The sequence below is a fragment of the Paralichthys olivaceus genome, chromosome 3 (genome assembly GCF_024713975.1).
Source record: "Paralichthys olivaceus isolate ysfri-2021 chromosome 3, ASM2471397v2, whole genome shotgun sequence".
In the NCBI taxonomy this organism is placed as follows: Eukaryota; Metazoa; Chordata; class Actinopteri; order Pleuronectiformes; family Paralichthyidae; genus Paralichthys; species Paralichthys olivaceus.
This window is the reverse complement of record NC_091095.1, coordinates 22,582,864-22,598,516: the sequence shown is the minus strand read 5'-3', so window position 1 is coordinate 22,598,516 and position 15,653 is coordinate 22,582,864. Positions and strand designations below refer to the sequence as shown.

General features: G+C 38.3%; 1 protein-coding gene across 1 annotated transcript in view; it reads left to right on the top strand.

Moving 5' to 3' along the window:
* The first annotated feature begins 13,732 nt into the window (after positions 1-13,732).
* LOC109625528 (uncharacterized) overlaps positions 13,733-15,653 on the top strand; it is a 72,410-nt gene continuing 70,489 nt past the window's right edge. Inside the window, exon 1 of the mRNA XM_020080791.2 lies at positions 13,733-14,308. Coding sequence (XP_019936350.1) covers positions 14,251-14,308 — 58 coding nt within the window. The 5' untranslated portion in view covers positions 13,733-14,250. The remainder of the gene's footprint in view (positions 14,309-15,653) is intronic.

The window sequence follows — 15,653 nt, the reverse complement described above, 5'->3', positions numbered from 1 at the left end:
TGTATTTCCTGAAGGTTGTGCAGAGGCAAACAAGTTCCTGATTCAAGTGAGATGGAACCGATAGCTCTGTTTCATCTACTAATAGTTTATCTTATTTCCCAGGCAGCTGTGAGCTCTGCTGTCACAGTGTGGTGGCGGCAGCTCGGTTTTAGTGAATCCGGCGAGTTCATTACTACATTGCAAACAAACACCATGGTAGGCCGTACAGTCCTGGGATGACTCTAAAGGAACATGCGGCTGTTAACACTGTCATATTTGTTAAACCTGAATTTGATATTATCTATGTGGAATCAAATTTTGTGTGACTTTGCTGTTAGTGTGTGGATTGTTCAGTCATCTCAGCCTGTGTTTCAGAACGTGTAAACTGATATTCTGATAAAAGAGAATCCAATATGTTTTTTAAAATGATATTCCTTTGAGATTTTTCTTCTGTGTACATCATGTGGCAAGGTTTTCATATTTGGGAGGTGCTCTTTAGAATGTGCCATCAAAAATGCTGTTTGTACCTGATTGTTTTTGCTTCTTTTTTTTATTCATTTACATTCCAAGCTCCTTAGATAACTGTAGTGTTAACTTAATATTGTATTTACATGGTATCCAAAATTGGTCAATATAAGAATAAAGAACAGGATAAAACAAGTAGTCTCTTCATTAAATAAACTAAAATATATGATACAATCATTAAAATGTTGAATAGCACTTTTAGACTGAGCTCATTGTTATTAAACATTAATGTAAATCCCTATTTTTTTCACAAACATTTTATTCCAGGACATATTTACTGGATAAAGAGAACATGCTTGTAAAATTTCTATTTTTTGCCACTGGCTATTATAAGGTTTTGAAAAATAAATGTCTCAAGAAAAACTATATATTTTTTACCATAATCAAATTAATACACAATTCTAATATTAATTAGATTTTTTTTCTTCCTCCGCCCTATTATTGGATCCTAATCAGCACCGAGGTTCAAGCTATTTTCTTAAGACCTCTTCATTTGATCATTATCTACAAAGTCGCTGTAGATATTATAGGCCATATTCCTTTACTCTGCCATACAATCTAAATGGATCTTGTTTCAAAGCCTCAAGGACAATCTGTGATGAACTCGGCTAGATTGCACTTTCCTGCTTATCTTTATCTACAGGGATGTCTGTAAACATCATAATGCAAAGATAAAAAAATTATGTTGTGTTCCACAAGTAACAAAAAAAAAAAAAAATGCATCACAGAGTCCTCAAAGATCAATGTTTGAGAACAGTTGTCTTAGTGATTACTTTTTATTTGTCATTGGAAGAAGTCCTGTCTCATTCACATTTTTCTTTGTTTGTCACCGCTACACTGGTTCACACGAGCAGTGTTAGTTTGTTCTGCAAGCCCGTTTTCCACTGGTCGAAAACCCATTACACCCACTAACATCAGACTTTTGTCTGCAATGGGAATGGATACAATCGGCATTTACTCCCAGGTGAAATGACTCTGCAGCAGACACAGGTTTTAATTGGCTCTGATCGGCAGTGATGGAAGCAAGACACCTGGGTGAACACACTAATTTGGTAAGACAGCAAGGTGAGAGAGCGCCTCAGCTTTTGAGGCATTCGTGGCCAACATGATGCGCCAGGGATTAAAAAAAACAAAAATGCACATTCCTCTACTGGCAATTTCCCATTGTCAGTAGAGGCCATTTTCAGTTCAAAAATCTGCACCTACGTTGCAGACCTCATTGAAGGATACTTCTCATTGATTTATTTGTGGTGACCCGCCACAATATCAACTATGACCGCCACATATTGATTTTTTTCTCACTTTTACTTTTATCATTTGAAAGGAGTAAAATCGTCTTTGATTGTAGAACTGTACAACACATCGACTGGCTCAGCCCCTCCTTGCCCAACTCTCTCCCACCTACATCAACAGTCATAGTCAGATTGACCAAAAACAATAAGTATTGGTTTTTGCAAACAGAAATGACCCACGATGCCCACGTGTTTATTTACAGCAGGGAATTGAGATCTTATCATAAGTGGTCCCAATATGTATTTTTTCATTATGGTGCTGTTAGTGTTCCATCTCATGAATAGGGACCAAAATTTGCTGGAGCTTTATACAGACAGTTGTGAAATAGTTTAAAGAGTCCTCAGAGAGATTTCAAAGTGCTGCTGTTGTTTTGGATTAACACTGAGGCGACGATGTTTGCAGGAGCAGAGCTGGTGCTAAATGAACATTTGTTCAACAAGTAAACAAGAGTTTAGATCCAAAGCTGTTATATGTACAGATGCATGGGACCTTCGACCCCCATCAGCCAGGCTCACAACCACCACACTGACAGTTTGCACTGGCGTGTCTCATTGTCTGCTTAGTGTATAACAATGTTCAGCGAATGCCAGGCATGGAATAAAAAGCCCCTGGACTCAGAGCTCAGTGGATAAACACAACTCTGCTGCAGATGATCATAATATCAAGCTAAAAGCCTGGATCCTCCTCACCTCACTGCCTTCCTTTACTAGTGGCTGTACAACTGGCAATCACAATCCTCCACTTTGTGTGTGTGTGTGTGTGTGTGTGTGTGTGTGTGTGTGTGTGTGTGTGTGTGTGTGTGTGATCCAGGCCCGACCTCCAACCTTATATTCTTTCTTGCACACTATTTGGGTTTTGGCAGGTGGGAATTTATTGAGCATATTTCGACCAACCTACACTGAGAAAAAATATCCTTCTAAATTTAAGAAGAATATTACAATACATTTCAGTTTCTTGACATATAAAAAAAAGACTACACCTTATTTTCTGTTCTCTATTGCAGGTTGAGGGTCATGGTAGAATGAACATGTAACAGAGCAGTCAAAACGATTTTTTCAGAGAAGACTTTAACACAAAGCATCTCTTTTTAAACTCATAATAATGAATGTTATAGAACACATTTAAGGGTTGGACATTTGTTTCAGAAACACTTCTTATCTTGTTCTTTTGTTCAAATGATCTTCCCTTACTGATAACCAGTAATACATAAAGCAAATAAGTCGGTGTCTGTGGCCCTCACAGGACAGTAATAAAGACAAACTATAATTTCATTTGGATGACATAGCCTGCTCTCTTTATCTTTTCCAGGATTACCAACCCTGGCTTTAGGTCAATAAAACAAGCAGAAGTGCTACGACCACTATGAAGTATTATAACTCTGGACCTAATTAACCTTTTTGACATCTGGTAATGTTGAAATGATTATAGTGGCAAGCAGAACATAGTAAGTGTGTGATACATGTGATTAAAAAACAACTTAAGATGACAGAGGCTTTGTAATGGGCAGCAGCACATCTTTGATGACAGCTGCAGCTTCCACTGCCACACTAGTATTATCTGCTGTTTTCTGCAGCCAAGGGAAGTTGGAGTGCTGAGTGGGTTGTTGGAATCAATATTGTTTTTGTTTGTTGAATAATCTGAATGTATACGGCCTACTGGAAATGGCTCCGAAGTATAATTATAATAATGATAAATAATAACATTAATCACCTTCAACATTATACTTTCTTTAAATTAGAATATTAGAATAATTTTTTTTCTAGGAATATTTCACACGCATGTTGGACTCCTGACTCTTGTTTGAAGAGGTCTGGATTATTCTCCTTCAATTTAGCATTCTTCAACTCAGGTCAGGGAATATTACTATGAAATGTGCAACAAAGTGCTTATTCTTATGCTTATACTATGCATTTGTTTATCAATTGCTTTTTGTATGTGTCTGTATAGTGGGCAATTTTTGGGTTTAGTATTTTCCAATCATTGTTCCTGAATCTGAATTTGAATCCTTTGCTTTGTGACTGGGGAATCACGTCAGACTGAGTTTCAAATATAGAAACTTTCCTTTTTATAAGGTCAACATTCATGGTCGTTTGGCTCCATAATCTACCATAAAGCCAAAGTCCACTTCTGAAAATGGCTGATTAAGATTTTGATCAATCTTGTGCTTTCGGTGAGACAGACTTAGGAAATGCCATCAGAAAATTGCATTTCCAAATGACATTAGGCGCCCAGTTGACCATCCAATTCCATGTGTTTTTATTGAGATGTTAAGATCTGATATCATTTGGGTCAGAAAACTGGCTTTTTTTCTCTAAGTGAGGCAATTAAATTTCCTTGATGGTCTCTGAGAGCACTTAGCTTAAGAGAATACACTTCTAAATCAAAAAGCTTTCAATCATCTAAAATCATATTTGGGAGAAATCTGCCCCCGAGTGTAGTGTCACATGCAATGCTGTTGAGGATGTGACAGACTCGTGCTGAGACAGGCGATGTTGGGAAAGGTTATTGTGCATGTCTCTGTGAGCGGTGCATTGGCTGCGACATGTTGTGTGACGCAGTTACTGTGTGACTTCATATCAACGATGAGACGGGATGAGAGAGGACTGAGCCAAACTAAGACAGAATATATCGCAGGACACAAATAGGAGGAAAGATAATTGTGGAATGCTGAATTTTTAACATTGTTTGTTTCCCTCACACTGGGATAAAGTATGACAGTTAATACATTAGATTAACAATGAATGACTGGAAGATATAAACAATAATCCAATCAAAAAATGAGATTGAATTGGTTTTAAAACATGTTGAGGTCACAAGCTCTGCCATGTATGGATAAAGTAGAGGCCATAAAGATTTTTATTTTTGATAACCATATACAGATTCTTCACTTAACATTGCAGGAATTGACCAATCAATGTGAACATCCACACTCTGAAAGTGTCGTTTTCGTGATATCTGTCCTTTTTTAATTATTTTGCTGAGAAACAATCAAGTATTGTATTATACTTAGTGCAAAACATGTATGGTTAATTTACAAATTACACGTAATTTAAGATCTCACAATAACCCTTTTTAAACCAATCTAGTTGTTGAGCCTGCATAAACCCCACCCTTTAGTGTTATTTGTTATTGTTGCACTGTACGGAGCCCCTAAGGTGACATGGGCAAAAAATAAATACATTTCAATTCCTGGAGTAAGGGTTGTAGTCTGACCAGGAGGAGACCATTTATATATGTATTGATTTGTATTGACTCCAGACTGTACAGCTGTGAGGCTTTTGAATATCTTTGTAGTATTTGTTTTCAGCATTGCACTTTGTAGACGGTCCCTGCCCACCCATCTCACTGCCTGCTGAACACAAAGAGCAATGGTTTTCCTCCTGATTCGATTTCTGCACGTTTGATGAAAATAGAGCTGTTTGTGTACAGTCCTCTGATTGGAAGGAGGCTTTGCTTGTGTTTTAAGGATGTTTTGTTTATTAGTAATTAAATCTTAAAGTTGGAATCTGTGAATATCTTTCCAACTTCAGTCAACTAACTCCTGTACTCTCATTTCGACACAGAAAGATATAGCGAGCTGAAATGCACTGCGCACCCAATCAGGCTTGATTCATATTTCTTTGCATCCCAAGTATTAATATCTCATATCCTGACTTTTCATGTTTGAATTTCTGTCATTTACAGACTTTTTTTGATATGACTTTTTAGTTAAACTTACTGAATCTGAATAATTCTATTATATATTTTGTATGGGAATTCATTCATTATATCTCTCTATATAAATATAGCTATATATTTTAAGCAAAATAGTTCAGTGCTATAAATTGAAGTGGTATTTAAGGATAAAATTTCGAAATGAGGCATTCAGGTTCTTACCTTCTGTAGCTCTGGCAGTATAAAAAAATAGATTATCTTTTTGAGACAACATTATAAGTTATATTAAATGAACGTAGGATATAAAAAGCTTTAGTTAGTGAAGGTGAGAAAAGGCAGAGAGGCCATCTGGCAAGTCTGGAATAAATGACTTCATTACCTAACTACCTGTTCACTGGTTTACCATTCTGCTCCATTTTACGACAGCTAATTAGGCAGGTTTTATAACCAGGTTTACTTAACTCTGTCATGCAAGGATAAATTACCATTTTGCACTTCTCACTTAATCATTCTAATTACCCCAGGCAATCTATCAGGCTGTCTTCAGGGTGTGAATAATTGGAAAGATTATTAGATGAGAGTCTACGCTGTATATATCAGGATATGCAACGTTTATGTCAGAATTTGTTCACGCTAAAGTTTGAGGAGTATCTGAAGGGAATATAGAATATGAATTTCTACAACATATTAAAATACAATCCTTCATATAGTCCGATGCGTAACCATTTCTCTTTTCTTCGCAGGGATCATCAGCAAAAGACAGAAGGCTCGCTGAAATGGAGGTTTACACATTTTAATGCTTGTGTGCTTTGGGGAATGTGTTTGGGAGGAGCTGGCTCTTTGCTGACTTTGTCCTGACATTCATTTCCACACTATATCAGCAGCGAGAGAGGGATGCATCAGACGCCCCCTCCACACAGATCAAAGAGGGGTGTGCCATGCTGCTGTGGGCTTACTTGAGAGACTACCGACATGAAAATACCACATCCCAGTCCTCGGTGGGGGGTCGTTCTGTAATTGTGTCTTGTCAGACCTCCAAAGTCCCTCTCACAGCTTCCTACCTGACATTTTCCTCCAATGAATTTATTTTTCATTGTTTGGTATTTTGGCAGTGGTGCCACTTGTGACCAGATTTAGCTCCTTTCTCCGACCGAGTGTACTGCCAGCCAGTGATACAAGTGTGTGGAAATTGCTTTGCACTTTTTTTGTGAAAAGAAAATGTTAACCCCATCAGGAAAAGGTCACCACAAGCAACTGATGAACGGCCAGATGCATCAATGTTGTGAGAGTTTATAATTCATCTGGTTACAGGAAAACATTTAGCGAGAAGAGGAACTGCCAGGAAAATATGATGGAGAACAGGCATATCGCTGATCCATCTCCAGAATCAAATTTACCACAAAGCCATTTCATGTGATGAACCAAAACAAAGACGGACACCTATGTGGTATTTCACTGTAAAAGTCACAACTGCAGTGGTGACAAAAGACGTTGAGTTGTATCCACCACAAAGGAAGTTTACAGTGGCAAGAAAAAGTATGTGAACACTTTTATATTTATAATTATTTATGTTGAAATATTCCCAGATACAAAAAAGAACAATCACAGTCTATTTTAACCAATAACACACAAATCACTGTATTTTCATTGTCATTGTGTCACTCACTGGAGTCTGGAGGTGGATGAATTAAAACAGATCGGAGGTTAGAGCTTCTTTAAAAGATGTAAAACCCTTAAACATTTGCAGTTTTCTGTTCACAGTAAGCATTCTTACTAGACTTTTAATATAAATACGAATTGTTGAAGCCGGAACAAAACATTCTACAAATGTAAATGTAATAACGTAATTTTAAAGAGTTTAGATATCCATCAGTCCACCATCAGATAAACTATTAATGGAGATGGTTTAGTTCTGTGGCTACTCTTCCTCAAAGTGGAAGTTGAGCTAATGATCAGTGAGGTAAAAATGAAGCTGAGTCACAAAGCTAATGGTTGAAATGACTCATGTGCTGCGTCACTTTATTTTTGTTTTGAGGATGTAGAATACTAACTCCACAGCACTAAATGCTCTTTCAGCCAGTTAAAATCTTTTCTTGGAGGCCACATCACATGGGTTCATAATATCACCCATCCAGTTTCACTTTGCTGGCTCTCTGACCAGCCGAGGAGAGCATGTGCAGGCAGCAAATACTGTGACTGTGTTCATCAGATGAAGCTGAAACCACTTCTACAAATGTGATCAGAGACAGCTCTAAATTGTGTGTGGCTCACATAATCATTACATCTGCAACAATTTAATATAAAGTCACCTGTCAACAAACCATTATATCATAATCACTGCAAAATAAAGAAATCCAATAAACTACACTACCATCTACACTCTGTTTCTTCAACTTCTACTGGATTTGATGAGTTACATTACAGCACTCCTTCAAAAAGGAGGAGCTAAAAGCAGCTTTTTGTTTTCAGGATGTGACAACTTCTGCTTCTCCTCGACTAGGGAAACTCCCACAACACGAGATTCTGTTTTACAAAAGAAAAGGCATTCTCATAACATTTTGGACCAGTATCATTAAAAAACAGTGCACAATTCAATGTGCATTGGTAAAACAAGCCTTATAGTGAGTGAAACTCAACTGCAATTTTCGCAGCCCTCCATAGCCATCTGACAAGTGCAACAGTGTTTGGCTGTTTACCAAAGCTTTTGTTCAGTGTGAGGGTGTCGCCGCTAACCAGCTGACTGAGTTACTGCAGCGAGTCGATCCTTCTCCGACTCCCATTCCTCTCTCATGCTCATTTTCTCTGACTGTTCACATTTTTCCGACCTAAGTCTTTTCGAGCTCAGCATCTATGACAGCCGTAATTCTGGGCTGTTTGACGGATTTTCTCCCGGTTCAGTTCTGCAGTGAAGATGCCGGGAGACGCTGAGAACTCGTTTCCACTCATCATTAATTTATTTCCTCTGTGGTAACAGAACATATTAACACCAGCCTTCAGAAACTCACACACTCTGACTAACTCTAGAACACTTGCCAGCAACATTAAGGATACAGATGGCCCATAATGCAACACTCTGTACACTCTCAATTAAAAAAATATATCTGATGTAATGGTTATGTAATTGTCTTCTCCTTAAATATGAGATACTCCGTCTTTTCAAACTAAATTTCCCAAAATTTGGGCCATAATCACATCAGAAATGTATGTTCCTCACTGTATCAGCTCAATGTCAATGATAAGTTCAGCACACACACACACACACACACACACACACACACACACACACGTTGTCTCAACACCACTTGCTTACTGTAGTGCTCCTTGAAATCTCCCCCGTGCTAACATGCTGTATGTTGCTGAGAGGACTGAAGATTAGCATATGACATGACAGATTACATTAAATCACGTCTGCGCCGTACTCTATGACATTAGCCTCTTAGCCCAGGCATACAGATGCATGCAAATGCTCCCCCAAACCCTCTTATTTAAATCTGCTGCATGACATGGCACCTTTGATATGATTATTAGTCATCTAAGCGACTTGACTTCACCCTCATCAGATGGGAGATGTCAGCGAAGGTGAGAAATGATGGCCACTTTGAACATGAACCTTGACAAGCTGCGGTGAAACACTGAAAAGCACGCGTCTGACTGGAAATATTATTTGACAAAGGACATTCAGTGGAGCAGGTTTATCTTGATATCCTGTAAAAATATCTGAAAACAAAAAAGTAGCACAGTCCCCTGAAATATCGGGAAAGAAGAAAGTTGTTGAGAGTGTGATTGTTCTTTTCATGCTGTCCAACTCATTACCAACAGTAGTCAGTCTGTCTCCGTCATCACTGCTGCCCAGATGGCTCTCCAATCTGCCCCATGTAAGGAGTGAATCATCATAATTACACATAATCTGCTGTTTAACACATGGCGTTTTGCTTCAATTTTTAAAAATTATACACTACAGTAATACATAAATCAAGCTCTTCCTTTGTTAGATCCTAAAGTGACACAGAGATTGTGAGCTATCATGCGGTCAGATAGAATTCAGCGTTGTTCATCTTTAAACCACAATCCTTCATCAGTCACATCCATGTTTGCATATTGTGATACCCAGTCTCCCACTCTTTGGGGAGGTAAGGACTGTAGATACTTCTCTCCAATTATTCCCAGTGTCACTGGAGAAGCCCCCAACACCACTCGAGTGTCTTGTCTCTGCTCCGTGGTCTTTAATCTTAATTATAAAGCTATCATTACAGCATGAACCCTGGGCTGCCAACAGTGGAGCCCTGGGCTCATCTGCTCTGAATCAATCAAACTAAGTTCTGCACTGGAGGACTTTTCCTCTTTTTTCAGTCGGGTCATTTTGTTTCTGCCTTATCTAATTTTCATGATTATGCTTGTCCCTTCTCTAATGTAGTGAGAATGCTCTACCTCCAGAAGCTTCACATGGTCCAGTCTGAATATTCAAACTGCGTTACAACCTTGAACATCTGACCTCGCTTCAGAACTTTGTGACGGTGACGAATCCAGAAAAAAGATCAGAATGTGTTCCCTGCAGTGATTGTTAACGAAGGCCTGTTAATAGAGGAGGATGAGACATGAACAAAATAACTCCTTCGGTGTATTGTTTATGAGAAGGTGTTGGATATGGAGTTATGTGTCTGCGGAACGCCCTCATTCACACTCAAATTGTCAGCCTCTGCGCTAAATCAACGCTGTAAAATTGGATGAGTGAGAGAAAGTTGGCAGTAGTCAATGACAAATTCTCTGAAACGCAGCTGACATCTTAGAGCTGTGGAAAGTGGAGCGATCAAAGACGCTCAGCGCTCCATTGAGAAGTAGCTGCAGTGTGTGTTTGTTGGCGGCTGATAGAGAAGGTTTATATAGTCAGACGGAAATTAAAATGAAAAAAATGTCCCTGTGTGTTTGTTTATGTTGTGATAATTCACAATGATAATGATTGTGTTGCAGTGATCACAGCTAATATCCAAACTACTACATTTACAGATCAGTCCTGCTATGGAGACGCCTGGCGTCCAGAGTTCTACGGAGGTTTAAAGCCTAAAAAGCTTGCTTGCCCCGTTTCTGTTAATAAAATTCCAGGGCTGTGTTTTAGTCTGTAGGGGCAGAAATTGAGGTGTTTGGAATAAATGATGTTAAAATTCACATAGATTGGGTCTTTATGGTCATGATGAAGACTTTGTTGATTTGTCCTGCTCCTATCACATCATCCTTTTTCTTGCAGGAAAACAACCGGCAGAAGCCCCGGCTGCCACTCTAGTACCCATTTACAAGCATTGCTGACCCTGTTGTATTGGTGAACAGCTTACATGCATAAGACACAATCCTATTCGTTTGCATACTCTTTTTGTAGCCTAGCTCTCTCTGCAACTTACAACTGAATGCTACTTGTTAACATCGGCACACAAATGCCCAGTGTGCGTGAGCATGTGAGTCACATGACATGGTTTGTTAGTTTGGATGGGGTTTAAAACTGATAAGGGCCTAAACGCTTGTGTGCACAGAGTTTTAGTTTGAAAATGCCATTTTGGATAGTATGGATGTAGCCTTAAAATGCTGCAGAATAAATGCACCGTGGAAGCAGACAATGTGTCCCAGAGAAATGCCAGCTCTCAAATGTCAGTCAGCCGCTGCCTAGGGAAACTTCCTTCCAGAGGCCTGAGGCTGAGTTTCTACAGATATGTCCAGAAACGCTTTTGTCTTCTTTAGAAAAGTGAGAATCTATGTACGCACAATGGCTTAAGTATCATTGCATTTTCAGTTTCCTTTTACACTCCATGAGAATGTTTATGATATCTGTGAGAGTCAGAAAAATCAGAAATGGTTTGTTCTGCAGCCTTTGGTGTGAGACTTTTACTAATGACTGGATGAAGTCATTAAAAGTGCAACATAAGTAGTTCGTTTTTGAAAATATGCATAATTCTGTATTAGCAGCACCAATCATCTTTAGGATTCTAGTCATAATTCATGAACGTTTCAATATCCAAGTACAGTTTAACAGATAAGTCTGTGAACTTGTGAACTTTGAGTCGACGGTGGAAAAACTCAAATAAAATCCAACACAAAGAAAACCTGCAAGTCACATCATTCATCATTAAAGACGATGAAACAGATCAAAGAGCCGATGAACAGCTTTTCAAATCTGAACAGGTGCTGCAGGTATGGTATAGCTTCCCACTGTCCATGCCATGAGTACAAAGGGAAAAGAGCCTGACAAGTGAGCATATGACAGAAGATTATGTCGAGTTCATGGGTCAGATTTCTTTAATGCCCAAACCTTTGAAATACCTTTTTTATTGCTGTCTGAGAGAAAGCGAATGCCTCACTTTAATGCCATAGAACGGAGGTCTTCATCGGCTTTAAAATATGCAAAGAAGAACATGCTAACATTAACCACTGCCTACATTATTTATCCTCTTGAAAAGTGTTTTATCAGCACTCGGCCTGCTTTACTTCACTTTTAAATATTCAAATTAGGGAAAAACTGAAATGTCTACCATGCAAAATGACTCTTTTACATTTCAAAATTAAGCTCACAGTTCTCTCATGTTTGCTTTAAGATGGCTCCGTTTATTGCAATTTCTGCAAAGCTGTGATTTTTAAAGAATTGCCGAGGGCTTAGCCATCCACAATGATCAATATTTTTCCCATGTGGCTCACATTTAATGAGAAGGCGATGAGTGTTCAACTTATACTCACAATGGCTCCTATGACATGCTCAGTTTTGACCGAAGACAAGCTTTACATGAATGGATGGATGGATGGATAGATGATCCTTCTTGTATAGTGCTTAATCAGAATACTGTAAACTATTGTAAGGTCCAACTGATGTTAAATGGCAAAAAAGTCTCTTTTTAGCACTGTTATATCAAAACATGGTTGAACTGTGATAAAATCATGTGAATTTCCAAGATTGCAATGTGATGCTACGTGCACATCACAATTTTACTTCCACTTTGAGGAATCACTTTAGAGAATCTTTGTCAGACGTTCGAGTGAACTTTGGTTGTAAGAGTAGTAAAAGCAGTGAATCTTTACATGTAAAAAGAAACATGGTGTTCACAGGAACGCCACAAGGTCATAAACAAACTAAATTATTCTCTCACAAGTTACTTTGTGTCCATTTATTCGTTATTGCTGGTTGATTCGTCCCCTGATGTGGACATTATTTACATGGCAGGTGGTTTAAGAGTGAGAGGGAAAAGCTTTTACTGTGGTTTACATTGGCCATGTATCATTGGCCTTCCTACAATCTTAAAAGCCGTTCCTTGCTTTTTAGCACCCCCCCCCCAGCTTTTTATTCCCTAACACCCATCACAAATTTGGTCTGGTATGTGACTGCTAATTTATCCTTTCAATGTATGATATCCTGTCATCTCCTCATTTGTCCCTGAGTGTTTCTAATCTGAGATAATCCCAGTCAAATCCTTTGATTGTGTGTTTGGACCTGATCCATCTCTGAAGAAGCAATTTAATGGGCTTCATGGCACTTGGTGTAAAGTCATTTATCTAGTGGATTGGATGTGAATGCTTGTTTTAATAAGTGCTCTTCATGAATAGTAGGAGACGTGCCATTTAATTATACAGAGTAGACCTATTCCATCCCCACAACTTCTCCAAGGTTTTTTTTTTATATTTGGAGCAGAGTGGTTTGATTTAAAAAAAGAGAGTATGGGACTTTAGCTGTGTGAAGAAAAGCCTGTGAGATGTTGCGGTTTTGAAAGAGTGGTATAAAACCATGTAAACACTGACATTGAAAGGAACATTAACTAAAAAAAAAACTTTTGACACTTAACACATGTTAACATATAACAACCAATGATGTTGCAAAATCATTTTTTTTTAAATACGGGACAGTTTTACAGAAAGTACTTTATTCAAAATTTTTCTGAAATGGTTTTCAGGGTAAAATATTGTATCTTCTCATGTACTATTGTATTCTTTTGTGTTTTCAATCTTGAATCTTGAAATGACTGTAAAGTACATTGTAACTTTTTTGTTTTAAAATCTGATAATAAGATCATATGGATAAAGCACAGAATTTAAATAGATTTGTAATGACAAGATTGATTTTTGCTCATTTGTGTAAAATTAAGTTTTTAGATAATTTGATTTAATTTACTGCAGTTTATACAATTCTCGGTCATTTTTGCCACATTACCCTGCCCTGGTTAAAAGTGTGACCACATAGAGTGATAGGGAGACAAATCATTTCCACAGCTCGGATATGTGCAGAAAGAAGTGTGGGGAAATTCCAAAATCTGTTAGTCATTTCTCAACAGTAATGGTTTGTGATGCAACAGTTGTTTTTATGGAAGTATGATACTCCGTGTTTATGAACTCTAAACTTTATACATTTTCTCCTCAGCAAAATGTGGCCAAAACAAAAAAGAAAGACTCTACCTCTGAGTTGTGTTACTATTATAACTTTCTCACCCATAACATCTATATTTAGACAGAGAAAACATGAAGCTCAGAGCCAATGCTTTTCTTTTTTCTACATCATTGGGTTTCCTGCTCTGACGTGCCCCAGTATGCCGCTGTGATTGGCTGCTGACTTTTTTACTTCCTCAAACACAGAGTGATCAGCTGACGGTGGAGTGCAGGAACAGAAAGTATAAAGTTTTCAGTTTTGACACTTTAATTTGTCTCCAAATGTTTGCATAACCCCTGCAAGAGAAAAGAGAGGAATGTGAGCAGGAAGTGGAGGAAACTGCTGGGATCTGGAAGTACTCAGGGTGGGTGGAAGAAGTCGTCTCTGAGCCACAACAAAGAGTGAAAATGGGCAGTGACTACCAACTACTGTCTACAGCTGGATCCTGCAGGAGTTTATCCATCGGTGAGTTTGACATCCTAAAGTGTCCTTTCCTATCTCATGAGCGACATGCTGTTAGTTCTACTTTGACAATAGCCTCAGTAGTGGAAATGTTTTTCTCATCTGGACGTGCCAACTCTACCTTATCCAGATGTTGCTGTACCGGGGGCCTCTTGTCAACATCCTACACTCCCTCCTAGGAATTGTGAGGAATGCTACTGGGGCTAAAAAACTTCTACCTCCTAGAGTAGGACATGAGAGTTGTTTACAGAATCCTACACTTATTTTCAGCTGTAAACCAGGAACACAAATGATGTATCGTAGTTAAAACAACGTAAGATTATGTGATTTATTGATCCTCCATGAAGGAAATTCCAGAGTTTTAAAACTACTAAAGATGTAAATAAAGATAAAACAATATGCACACGGCCCACTGTCGTCAGAAGCAAAGGTTTGGGTGACACACACTGAAAGTGAAAGTGAGCGTAAGCTTATTTTGAATGTGTGCCCGTTCAAAATAAGCCTTTCAGCAACTGTTAACACTCAGTTACTTATTCGTTCACATTTTCATAATTGCAGAAAAGTTTGGGCTCCTTATGAAATCATTACTTGTGAGCCCTCCTTTCACTCTCAAACTTTGTATACCTTAAAGGTACAGTGTGTAGAATTGAGTGATATCTAGTGTTGAAACTGCTCACCTCACCCTCTCCTTCTAAACATGAAAAAGAAACTGTGGTAGACTTTAATTGTCATAAAAACTCAAAAGGTGTTTAGTGTGTCCAGTCTGGACTAAGTAAAAAACATGGCGGACACCATAGAGAGGACCCCCTCAATGTAAGTATTTCAATATAAAGGGTCTTTTCTGGGGTAAAGAAAACTACAATTCATACAGTTTAGATGAAAAGAACTAGTGAAAACATCATGAGGATTATTCTACATTAAATTTCTGCCAATAGATCCCTTCACCTAAATCTTACACACTGGACCTTTAACCTAAAATTTTAGACTAAAAACAAAACAACCTCAACAAGACATACGATTTCAGTCTAACATGGTGTATTGACAAGAAAAAATGCATTATGTATTAATTCCAGAAATAATTGTTTGTCTGTCTGAATGTGAAACACATATCTCAAGAACCATTCATTTTATCAGCTCCAGCTTGCTCATTGTTAAGGGCACAAGGAAGTGCACTATCAAATTTGGTCAGCTGTGGCTGGGACTCATCAACGATGTGATGTTGTGAACGATGCGTTCACATCAATGGGTGTGTTCACGACAACAGAAACAACATCCTGATTCTCCAGTTAGGGGTTCTGTGTATTGAGTTGAGCTTCACTGAACTTTGAATAAACAGGACTCAGGGGCT